The sequence below is a fragment of the Sipha flava genome, unplaced genomic scaffold (assembly GCF_003268045.1).
Source record: "Sipha flava isolate LNK unplaced genomic scaffold, YSA_version1 1_pilon_pilon, whole genome shotgun sequence".
NCBI classification, from domain to species: Eukaryota; Metazoa; Arthropoda; class Insecta; order Hemiptera; family Aphididae; genus Sipha; species Sipha flava.
In genome coordinates, this window is record NW_020272783.1 from 3,096,603 (window position 1) to 3,108,343 (window position 11,741).

The following is an 11,741-nucleotide window of genomic DNA, read 5'->3' on the forward strand; positions in this document are numbered from 1 at the left end:
TTCTCCTCGGCACCGCTACCACTCCCTTGCCGCCCCGACCGCTCCGCCCGCCGTCGGACCCTTTTGCGCGCCGACAAGACAGAAGATCGATGGCGTCCCGGTCGGCCACTACCGCGCGCACGCCACCGCCACCATCACCATCGCCGCCACCACCACTACCCCTGCCGCCACCTCGTCGAACGCAGCCGTACTCTCGCGTATTGTGTGTATATCGCCCTGTCGCGTATCATCCCCACTTCGCGCGCGCCGTACGAGCCATTTCGCACTCCATATTTCATATCGTACGCCCGAACAGAGAGGGAAAGATTGAGTGAGAGAGATGTGTGCGCGCGCGCCGCCGCCGCCGCCGCCGCCGCCCCGAGAGAGTTGAACATTGTCGTGACGAAAAAATTGCGCACCGCACAACACCGAACGGCACACCATATCGCGTGCGCCTACGCGTCGTAACGCGTCGTAACGCCACGCGACTCGAACTTCGGTGCTCGTGCGCAGGCACTCGGTTGGGTCAGCGCTCGCAAATGAATATTTATGTGTTCCTGCTGTACACCGCTGTTGTTGTTCGATCGGGCACGTGCAGCGAGCACATCTCGCGGCAGCGAAAAAAAAAACAAAAGAGACACCGTAAAACCGACGCGATTCATTACCGCACTGCGATACGGTATCGCGCGCGTACGTCGTCTCGGTGTAATGATATGCGTCCGATCGTTCTCGTGAATGGGAAAATAACGAAGACTCTGCTGGACCCGCGCGCGCGCGTAACTTGTCGTCGCACCGCTCGCCAGTGTAAATTTATTGCTCCGACGTGGTCTCGAAACGTTCGCGTTTACAATACACGGGTTGCGGCGCGCGCGCGTTCGTTCGCCGTTCGTTTCCCGTGTTTCGGTCGGGACGAGAGTTCGCGCGGACTCAAAACAAACGGCCGACGAGGGGCGCGCGAAACGATAAACGACGAGAAAACGACGCGTGCAAGTGCAGCAATGGGAGTCAAGGTCGTCCGGAACGACCTCGTAAAATAGGTTTTTACGAGCTGTCGCCGCCGCCACCGCCTCGCCAACGCGGTGGTTACGACGACGACGACGACGACGACGGTGCGCGCACAAGATTTATACAGTCGAGACGGTTACCGAGATCGCGGCGGCGTGCGTTTGCGCGTTGCAATTACTACCCGCCGTCCGCGGTACGGCTCGTCTCCCTCGCGTATAATTTTACCATCATCATCATCATCATCGTCGTTGATACACTTTGCTTACACTCGTGTGCACGCGGCCCGTTTACGATAAAAGCGGTTCGTCGTCGTTTTCAATCGGAAAGCATCGGGCGCACTAATCTCGTGCATTTCACATAGATTTCCGAAAACGCAGACGGTTTTCGTCCCGTCAAAACTTCACGTCTGGGCAGCGACGGTGCTAGAGTTTCCGAGGTCCTGGTCAAAATTAATGTTGGGTCTTATAATTTATATTCATAAAATATTTTAAGTACCGTTAAATCAGAACCGCGGGGACTTAATCATAATTTAAGGTGCGGGGCCTTGAGCAATTGCTCCCATAACCCCCCCCCCCCCCCCCCGCGCCGTCCCTGCGTCTGAGTTCGTGTTCTGCGTACGAGCGTCCGCGAATTTCACCTCGAATCATCTATGATTGCGTCGCAGTTCAATATTATTTGATTGTAATGTCTTTTCGGCCGAGAAGTGCCGCACCGACAAAACCTACAACATGCATTCTTATCGTCGCTAACCTGTACCGTCTAATTATACGTCTTACAGAATTGATTTCGTCTCTTTAAGCCCTCCCTCCCCCAGGTTGTTCTAGAACAACATTGTTGAAACGTTAACCTAATCTTTGGTTATTTTGTTGTAAACGATTTTTCGATTATTTGTGTGTTATGCACATACGATCATCATGAATTATTTTAAGAGGATATTTTACCAAACTCATACTTCTACGGGTCTATTACTGTTCAACATCAAACGCAGACTATTAAGTGAATAAACAGGAAAAATAATCGTAAACTATAATTAATAGCGTTATTTTAAAAAATGTCGTTTCTATAAGATATCATATGATAAAATTGATTAGATTTATGGTACAACTATCAAAAGAAATTAAATAATAAAATACCTAAATATCTAAATAATTATATAACATAATATATCATAAACGTCACAAATATTTAATAATATATTATTTCAAAAATTCTTGGTCATCATTATACATATGCTATTGAGGTATAGGTATTTATTTACTGATATTAATAGAATATCATAATATTCACATCACTAAATCACAAAATATAACCATAAGTACCTACTACCAATCCTGGTTATTAATTAAATTGTAGTGCATTCAGATGGCCTCGACTTGTTGCTTGTGGTAATTGCTTTTTTTTTATGTTTGTTTTGATTTTATTTAATAACTTTTACTGACCCAAATCGTGAGAGTACATAAAAATGATTTACAGTTTTTTACTTGTTGTGCGTATAGTATGTAAGCCAATGTTTGTGATTTCTGTTAGTAAACATTCGAATAAATAACAATGCTTTGTTCGTGGAAACATTAGACGAATACAACGGCATAATGTCTGCAACAGAATTTTAATTGGACATATTTTGCGATAAACTATTCAAAATTTCTCATTCTGGTTATTTTGTTATAAGAGTTATTAGGTAGGAAATTTATTTACATATTTTTATAATATGGTACATTATAGTAAAGTATATCGTGTACATTATGTACGCTGCGGCGAATACAAACGAACAAAAACTATCGTAATGAACGTCCCGAGGACCTCTTGATGTGTTTTTTCTCTATATTTCTCGGGAGTGGAACTATCTACGACCGCGAAATCAACTGCAGCGACGAAGGCAACATAATATTTACTGCGCCGCCTTGTCGACTCCACCGGAACACCTTAAATTCCGTTTTTTCCCTCTTCGTTCTGTACGTATATAACGCGCGTTTCGATGGTGACGGAACTGTTTCTGGTGCGTGCGCACGGAAACTCTTTTAATAAATTCGGACCGAGTGAACCGAAGTAAAAACAGAAAAGCAAAGTACAGGGCAACAAAAAAAAAAAAAAAATAAAATAAAATAAAATAAATCCCTTTCCCGCCGCTGCCACCACGGTCTCCCCGCTGGTCTGATGCTTTATGTATACATTATATGTACACGCGCACACACGCGTTTATGTATATACAGGAAAAGACTAAGTGTGCCGTATATATATAGTGGAAACTCATAAATACGTCTGGAACAGAGTTAGTTCGTGTGCGAGGTGGGATGGGGAACCGTGGTGCGGTAAAAGTTAGTCTGCCGTAACGGAAAATGTTTCCGGCGCAGAGTCCTGCTGCCCTGCAGTCGTCCCGCGGCGTGCGCGCAACCCAGCCCTTCCCGGGCCCACTCTCTCGGCGTAGCGTAACCCACGCCGCTCGCGAATACGGATAAAGAAGAACAATGCTGCGGCTCCGGCGGCGATCGGTAAAATACGATTGAGAACGTAATTTTTGGTAACGCGATTGAGAACGCTCGAGTTTTTTTTTCCAACGTTGCCAAATGTAATCGATCGATAATATGAGTACAATAATCTGTTGATATTTATCGAACTTTAATAGGATTAGCTGGATGTTAATAGTAATTTAGATACCAGATATGAGAGAATGACGGTTAAGCTTTGCAGTCGTCGCACAAATTATACGTCAATATAATATACTACATAGCATATTTATTAAAATGGAAAGAACGAAATTAAAATTCTAAAAAGCGAACAAGGTGACGACCTAATATTATTAGAAAGTAATAAATTTTATAAATTCTTCATATTTTACAATTTTTATATATACATTATACATTATACACACACACATATATATATATGTATGTATGTATAATATATTAGATGTTTTTAATAAGTTCTACATATTTCTAATTTTTTATTCATATTATATACTACATATTATTAGGCACTTATTTGTACCCGATTATAATTATTAATTCATGACTTTTTTCAAGAATATTTATTGTATGTATACTGAGTTTTTCAGAAGCCAAATAAATGATATGGTATACTATGTAACGTTGCACATAATTTCGTTCTCAACCGTATCGTTTTTTGGGTTTTTTTTTGAGTCAGTGGTAAGTTCTTAGTTAATTTTAAGTGTTCTCAATCGTTCGGCTTAAAAGGTATAACGTTCTCAATCGTTCGACAGTCGTGGCGATAAAACCGAAAATCCGAATTTCGGCTCAACCCCCGCCACTTGCGCCCTCGTACGACCGCAACCACCGGAGGTGTTCGATGCGACTCCGCCGTTAGCGCAAATGTTGAGGCGAGTGGATATTTTTTTTTCCATCTCTCATATTTTATTTCGCAATCCGCGATGGCGGTACATAGGTACGCGATCTGCGGTAAAGTTTCGATCCATTCGTCGTCCACTTGCATATCGTGTACAATAATACTTCGGTTGCAAACACACGGTCACACACGCACGCGCACTCACGCGATCGCGCGAACCCAAACCGTATAAATATATTGCATGTGCAATGCACTCGCACACCAAGGGTAATAAGGGTGGCGGTTAGGGTAGCGTGAGGGACATCCGAAGATCCTGACGGCCCGTTTCCCAAACGATACGTGACGCGCCGCCGCCACCGTATGTGGGCTGGCTTTCTAAATGATCCAGGAATTGAATTTCGGACGAATTATAGCAACGCGTGTATCGGCGGCCATTTCACTTCGTTCGCAAAATCATTCCATAGTTTTGCAAAGAGTACACACGCTGTGCGCGCGCACACTATTTTTCACTTTCTTTTAGACGTAGATCATTATTAATATTCAGTGGGCATTTTAATATACTGATAAACATTTGATACGTAATATATAATTTTTAAAAAATAGACGAAACGTCGTGTTTGCCATGTAAAAATAAATAATCGGTAGCATTTATAAACGTATCGTTATTTCATGCATTTCTGTTTTCAATCGTGTTTTTTTCATTTTACAATAAGCACGACATATTTTATCTGTACTGAAAAATATGTCCATAAAATAATGAAAACTGTAATAATGAAAATTATATCATAATTATAATAATAATAAAAATAATAAGAATACATACCTATGATACGTTATAAATGTAGGTCGTTGCATATTTAATTATAAAATAGTATCCAATATACTCCTAATTGTCGATTTAGATGGAAAAGAAGTGAACAGTCGAAAAGAATAAACTTTACTCGTTAACGAGAGTCATAGAACAATTCGCTTATACGTCTCTCACGAACCGCTTGTAAAACGCTTATAAAATTAGCATTATACTCTGTCATCGGTCCAGAAAAAAAAAAAAAACAATACAAACAACAAGACAATATTGTCTTTATTGGTTTGTCCGTCAAACTGATGTGTTATTTCAAACGAAAATTGGTTGTATTTGTTGTCAGGTGGTCAACACGTATGCTAGGCTTATTTGCAGCAGACTAACAGAAGCAAACTATGCACTTAACCGCAGCAGGTTATCTGTACACACGATTCTGACGCTATAAAAGCTTATTTTACCAAACTAATAAACCGGAAAAAAAAAATGTAACAAAATACTGTATACATACGCCTCCACCCCTCCAGCCGTTATGAACCCGTTCGTATGCAAATTTGTTCACATTATTGTTTCTTTTTTTCTCTTTTGTGTATCCCACCGTATATATACATAATGTACCAGGTGAATCAATGTGGCGACGGTGGTGTATATATATGTGCGTATAGGCACACACACGCGGTTTTACGTTGACAAAACGTAATAATATAAACACACGCGTCCGCGTGCGAGCCGTGAACGCGGAACGATATCGATCTGACATTACGTTTAATACGCCTGTTGTTGTTTTATCAGATGACGGTAATTAAACATGGAATAGAACAAAAAAAAAAGCCGTCGCCCCGTGAACACAAAAAATTAATACGGCTTGTGTGATGCGTGTGTTAAACGCGAAAAAAAAACCGTATTCTGCTTGTTTGCCGTACGCTTGGGTATGCATGTGTACGTGCCTACGTGTGTATGTGTGATAACGTGCACGACTGAGCCGATGACAAAAAAAAAGTTAATAATAAAGAGCCTAATTTTTTCATTTTATGCTCTTTCTCGCTCTCGCTCACGCTCACAAATCAATTGATAAACGAATGCGGTGAGTTGGGATTAAGTACCTACCTATGAATTATCTTATGCTTTTAGAATTTTCTTTTTAATATTTTCTCGTTTCTCTCGGATTATTTTCGATCAGTATCAATTAAAGATCATGTCTAGCAAAAAAGGATATATTTACAGTGGTGTGTATATTATGAATTAGTAAATACGTCTTATATACATTTAGCAGAATTATTTTAATTCATTTTCCAACTAATCGCATTGCACTACGAACTCAAATAATAATTTATATTAAAACGAAAAAATACAGATGGACTAATGTGTAAATAATAATATTATTTATTTAATAAGTTGTTAACCACATGTATTTAATTATTTTTTCAATCGATTTGTAGGTTTTATAAATTTAATACTTTAAAAAAATGTTTAGTAGAATCTATCAATCGGTATGATAAATATCTTAAAAGTTTAATTTCATTAATTTATAATTAGTATCATCTTGTAGCATACATTAGGAAATGCAGTGCTAAGAGTTTGATATAATATACATATTGTCTAATCATTTTACCATGTAGGATTATACATTTTCATCGCTTCTGGAATTTTATTTCAAGTGTTATATACAACCACAATCAAAATCTATTCAGAAGGTTGACGATGAATTTTCTTTTAAAATCGCATAACATTCCGAAAGTGAAAAAACTCGGTTTATTACGTTGTTTAAAACTTTGAAAAACTTGTTTTCCCTTTCGTTGCAACTTTAACGAACAATAAAAAAAAAAAACTTGTGTTTTTAATTATTTATTTATTTTTTCGGTGAATCTCGGAATCCAGTTTTCACCCAAACCGATTGTTAATCTTTCGCCAGTGCGATTCGAAACGGTTCGCGTAAACGTGTGCCGTCGTAAGTAAATACGCCGATTATCTCATCGCCGCGGAATCGGCGTGATAACAGGCAATGCGGACGCTTCGGCGAAAAGCAACCGCTCGCGGTTGTCACGGAGGAAAGACGTGTCTCTCGCGAGCCGTGCGAACGGACGCGATAACAACGCGCGCGGTGAAACGGAACCAAAGAAAAGCGCTCGCTCTCCGAGCCGGGTCGCACTGGCCGGCGCTGCGCGTACGGCACGAACGTACGTCGTGTGCGTGCACTGCCGTATCGAGGCCGGCCACGTACGCCACGTACGTTGCTAACGGTCGGTCGATTTCTCACGCGTCTCCGGCGGTACGCGTTATATATTTCATCCGCGGCGGTTTCTGACGTTGACAAAGCTGAAACGACGCGCGCGTTCTCGGCGTCTCCCCGCGGGGCGCTGCGAGCCCTAAAAGCATTTAGACGTTACCGCGCGTCGTCGACGTACGGGTGGAACGGATACCTGCACGGTGCACCGCCAACGGGACGGGCGCGCGCATAACGCAGCGCGTGCGCGCGCGTGCAGGTCGAACGTGGCGCGGGACCGCGATCCGTTGGCGATGAATGAGTACACACCTCGCGCGTCGCCTCCAACAACAACAATACGTTTTGGTGCGCAGTCTTGTATTATGTTCGTATAACCGGTAACCGGCGTGGTGTGTTGGACGCACGTGAACGTGAGCGCTCGCGTCTCGTTCATTGTGCGTCGGAGTCGCCGTCCGTCGCGGTCGCGAGGCCGTCAATGCCCGACCCCCCGAGTGTGGGTGGACGCGACACCTGGCAGACGGGGACCCGAGACGGTCTCTCGTCGTCGTCGTCCTCCTCCTCCTCTTCTTCTTATTCTTCTTCTTCTTCTTCTTCTTCTTCTTCTTCTCCGTCTATTAATTTTTCTACTCCGCGGTCCGTCGTCGTCGTCATCCGTTCCGTCGTCGTCGTTCGCGCGTTCGGTCGCGTCTCGCTCTTGTTTGTCGTTCCATTCTCGGGACGACCGCGCGCGTTCAATAGCCACGAAAATGAACATTGATTGGCAGGTCGGGCGCGGGGGCGCGGTGTTGCGACACCTCCGCCGTCGTCGCACGTCGTCGTCGTCGTCACAACACCGGTGACCGTCGCTCGCCGTACGTGCGCTAGTATGTGTTCGCGGTATACTGGCCGTCGTCGTCGCCGTCCGCCGCCACCGCCTCGACCGCCCTCGAACGTCTACGCCGCGGGGTAAGTCCACGTATTATGTGCTCGCTAACGTAACGCGTTCAGGTGACGCAACAATCGCGCAACGTTTCGCCAACGAAATCGCGCGCGCCTGTACGACTGGTTTCCAAATGTTGTCGTAAGAATCGAATGCGATCGCCACTGAGATTCTAATTGTACGTCAAACCGTGGGCAGATTATTATGAAAACGTCATGCGTTACATACGCGCCTGTACACCGATCACGAGAGACATCGTGTTCCGTTGAGTAAAAAAGTTAGTGTTTATAGTTTTTTTTTTTTTTTTTTTTTTTTTTTTTTAATTTCTACAACTCTAGAAGTATCACTGCTTACGACTGTTTAAAAAAAAAAAAAAATTAGATTATTAGAAAGCTAATAGACATTTGAGAACTACTTTTGACACCCCCTCCCCATAACACAGAAACTTGAAAAACTATTCGATGTTGGTCTCCGGGTACAACACTCACGTTCGGTTTATCTTTTCGCGGTATGTATACTACGTATACTAATATTTGTGTGCGTTGCGTACGCGGGAGTGTGTTAAATGCGCCCTGTTTAACGAGTCGTATAAATGTGCGTCCGGTCCGAACGCGTACAACTACTGAGGCAGTTTGTGTGTTTAACGTTCACAGCGATTCGAATAAGGAAGTGTCCTGTTCATAAATAATTAATCGAATTAACGCGCTTTACGAACGTATTGTATATTTATAAATACGTATACTAGGTGTATACGCGCTACTACGAGGAGTCAGAATGGATATGTTTAATTACGGTGAGTTCTCGGCGTTCAACAGAGAGTAAAATCTTTTCGATACGTATAAGTTTCTTTTTCGGTAATATTTTTTTTTCTACTGTATTCGATAAAAATTATTTAGCTATTGAAAAAGCGTGTAAAATCATGTCGCGCCTACCTACCCCAATACAAAATCAAAAGGTATTTGTCGAGTAGAATAAAATATATCAGTATATTGTGTGTACAGTGTACAGGGGTCCTCCTCATTAAAGGGCTGCTTGAGAACCCTTCGTTTAAGAATGACACCGTGTCTCCCCTTCGGTTATAGGTGGAACGGAAAACATAGTATACATTTATTGCTGTACAAATGCGTCGACGACCTTTCATACACAAAAACACGGGTTGTTTGGCAGAGGGATAATATTTTCCGAAAAAACTGTGATCAAATTCAAAAATCTAAGTTGGTTTTTTTTTTTTAAAGGTTTTAAAACTTAATGACACTTTGCCCTTGTAGTATAAAATTATATATATATATATATATATATATATATATATATATATATACGTTAACAACGAGAATAAAAAATTAAAAATTACATGTGGAATCTTAAAAGTTCTGCATTCAGATAGAAAAAAATATAATTTATACATAACAAAACAATAACTTTATAAATTTGTTTGTAAATGATAAAGTTATTTATTTGAAAGTTTTGGCTCAGGAGTCACCGACTGAATCACAAATCCATTATATTCCCCTATCAAAAAATGTATAACCTGATGGTAAAGTTTCTTCTTCGGATTTTTTTTCTGTTCAAAAACTTTTAAAACTAAACCAAACTTCGGAGAAAAATGTTCACCTTTAATTCCTGCATTGGCTATTTTTCATTTTACTTATATTCCCGTCAACGATCACCCTATTAAACTGTATATAGCTATTAAAACCATGCAAGTCGAATACTCTCCAACGTATACATCGATGTTTTCACATTTTTAATTTTTCTGATTTTGGCTTACTGTCAAAAGCATACGATATAATTTTAAATCGTTAAATCAATATTGCGTTGTTGGAATTTTTCTTAATAACGTTGAGTATAAAAAAAAAAAAAAAAAAAATAATAATAATAATTAAACCATGAAATATGTTACTCGCTTATCGACTACGTGTATCGTGTAACCGGCAGGGCGAATGCTTCAGTGTATACACACGTTTATAATTACCCGTGTACATAATGTATAGCCACATGCCACGAGTCTCGATGTCACGGAATTATAAACCAAGTTTTTCCGTGCCTACATTTCGCAGTGAAAATACGATAACGCAATATATTATACATGTTATATTATTTTGAGATCGATTTCACAAAATATTTGACCGAGTTGACGGTTTTCGTAATTGGTGGACCAATACCAAATCATAAAATTAAAACTCTTCGGCCCTAATGTGAAGTATAAGCATTGATTAAATATATTTTATATATTTTAATCAATGGTATAAGTACACACACTCGTCCGTATCTATAATCTGTAATCGTTTCGGAATCGTCATTTTGCCCGATTACTTATTACCGAAATATTTTGTAACACTCACGTAAACGGGAACAAATACTTTTCGGCGCATTGGGTGTGGACGGGAGGCCGCCCGAGCGTGTGCGTCGTGTACAGCGTAGCGTGCTCGTATATTCAGTGCCAAGTATGTTTGGCGGCAAAATATAGAAATAAAACCAGACTTGACAATTTGGCCAAGAGAAACGCGAAACAAAAAAAAAAAAACCCGTGATACAATCTACGGCAAACGAGAAAAATGATTTAATTTCTCGTGTTCATTCGCTCTTATAGGCCGACACGTCTCGCTGGAGAGGTGCATTTATTATATTTGAGAGTAAACGAGAAACGTTATAAAGTTGTAACACCTATAGATTAAATGCGTGGTAAAAATATAAAACGTTTTTAATTCTTAATTGGATTTTTTTATTTTATTTTTTTCTAAAACCATTATGCGCGAGTTGATTACCTCTACCGGTGATAATATTGCCAAATCTTTATTTTTATAAACTTATTTATACGCTTTCGGTATGCCTACACCTCTCCGTGAACGCGTTGAACGGACGACGGTAGCGCGCATGTACCGGCGTATTCCTTACGCGTTGATGCGGTTACTTCCTGGCCGCTACTCCTCGGGTACGGTTATTACATCCGTTGAAGAATACGAATCAGCAATTTTTAAAGCGTGTTACGATCGCCGCAGAGGTAAGGCCGTGCTCACCGTCAGTCCTCCGCGCGTAAACGTAACGTCGTTATTGTTCAACGCACCTCGGATCGTTTTTTGTTTTCCCCGTATGCGTACGTGCGCGCGCGACGATCCGAACATGCCGCGGGGCCACGATCCGGCGACATTTCTCAAAACTAAATGAGGGACGGTGAAATCCGACGTGTCCCCGGTGTGAGGGGGAGGGGGGTAGAAACGCGTATTTATAGCGAGGAACATGTGCGTGCGCGCGCGTCCGGTAGCGGAACCCACTTCGTGAATGGCGTACGGGGCGTCGCGGCGGTGGTGAGCAAACAAGGGAGCGACGCGTGTGCATGCGCGCGTTCGCGTATACGATTCGTGTTACGTTCCACGGACGAACCGCGCGCGCGAGCGAGCGAGTACGGGAAAAAAAAAAAAATAAATAAATAAATAAATAGCGACGGGCGCGAAACGGTAGCGGCGCGATCGGTGGTGACGATGTCGTCGGCGGTGGTACCGCTCGCGCGCGGGGGG

At 41.9% G+C, this 11,741-nt stretch overlaps 1 protein-coding gene across 5 annotated transcripts in view; it reads left to right on the forward strand.

The window, feature by feature from the left end:
* LOC112682094 (mucin-7) overlaps nucleotides 1-11,741 on the forward strand; it is a 132,827-nt gene that overhangs the window by 98,474 nt on the left and 22,612 nt on the right. Inside the window, exon 1 of one of the 5 annotated variants that reach the window (XM_025552574.1) lies at nucleotides 7,983-8,252. The exons of the other annotated variants lie outside the window; for them this stretch is intronic. Within the exon in view, the coding sequence (XP_025408359.1) occupies nucleotides 8,173-8,252 (80 nt within the window). The 5' untranslated portion in view covers nucleotides 7,983-8,172. Of the gene's footprint in view, nucleotides 1-7,982; nucleotides 8,253-11,741 lie in introns of those variants that run through there. 5 annotated transcript variants of the gene reach the window in all.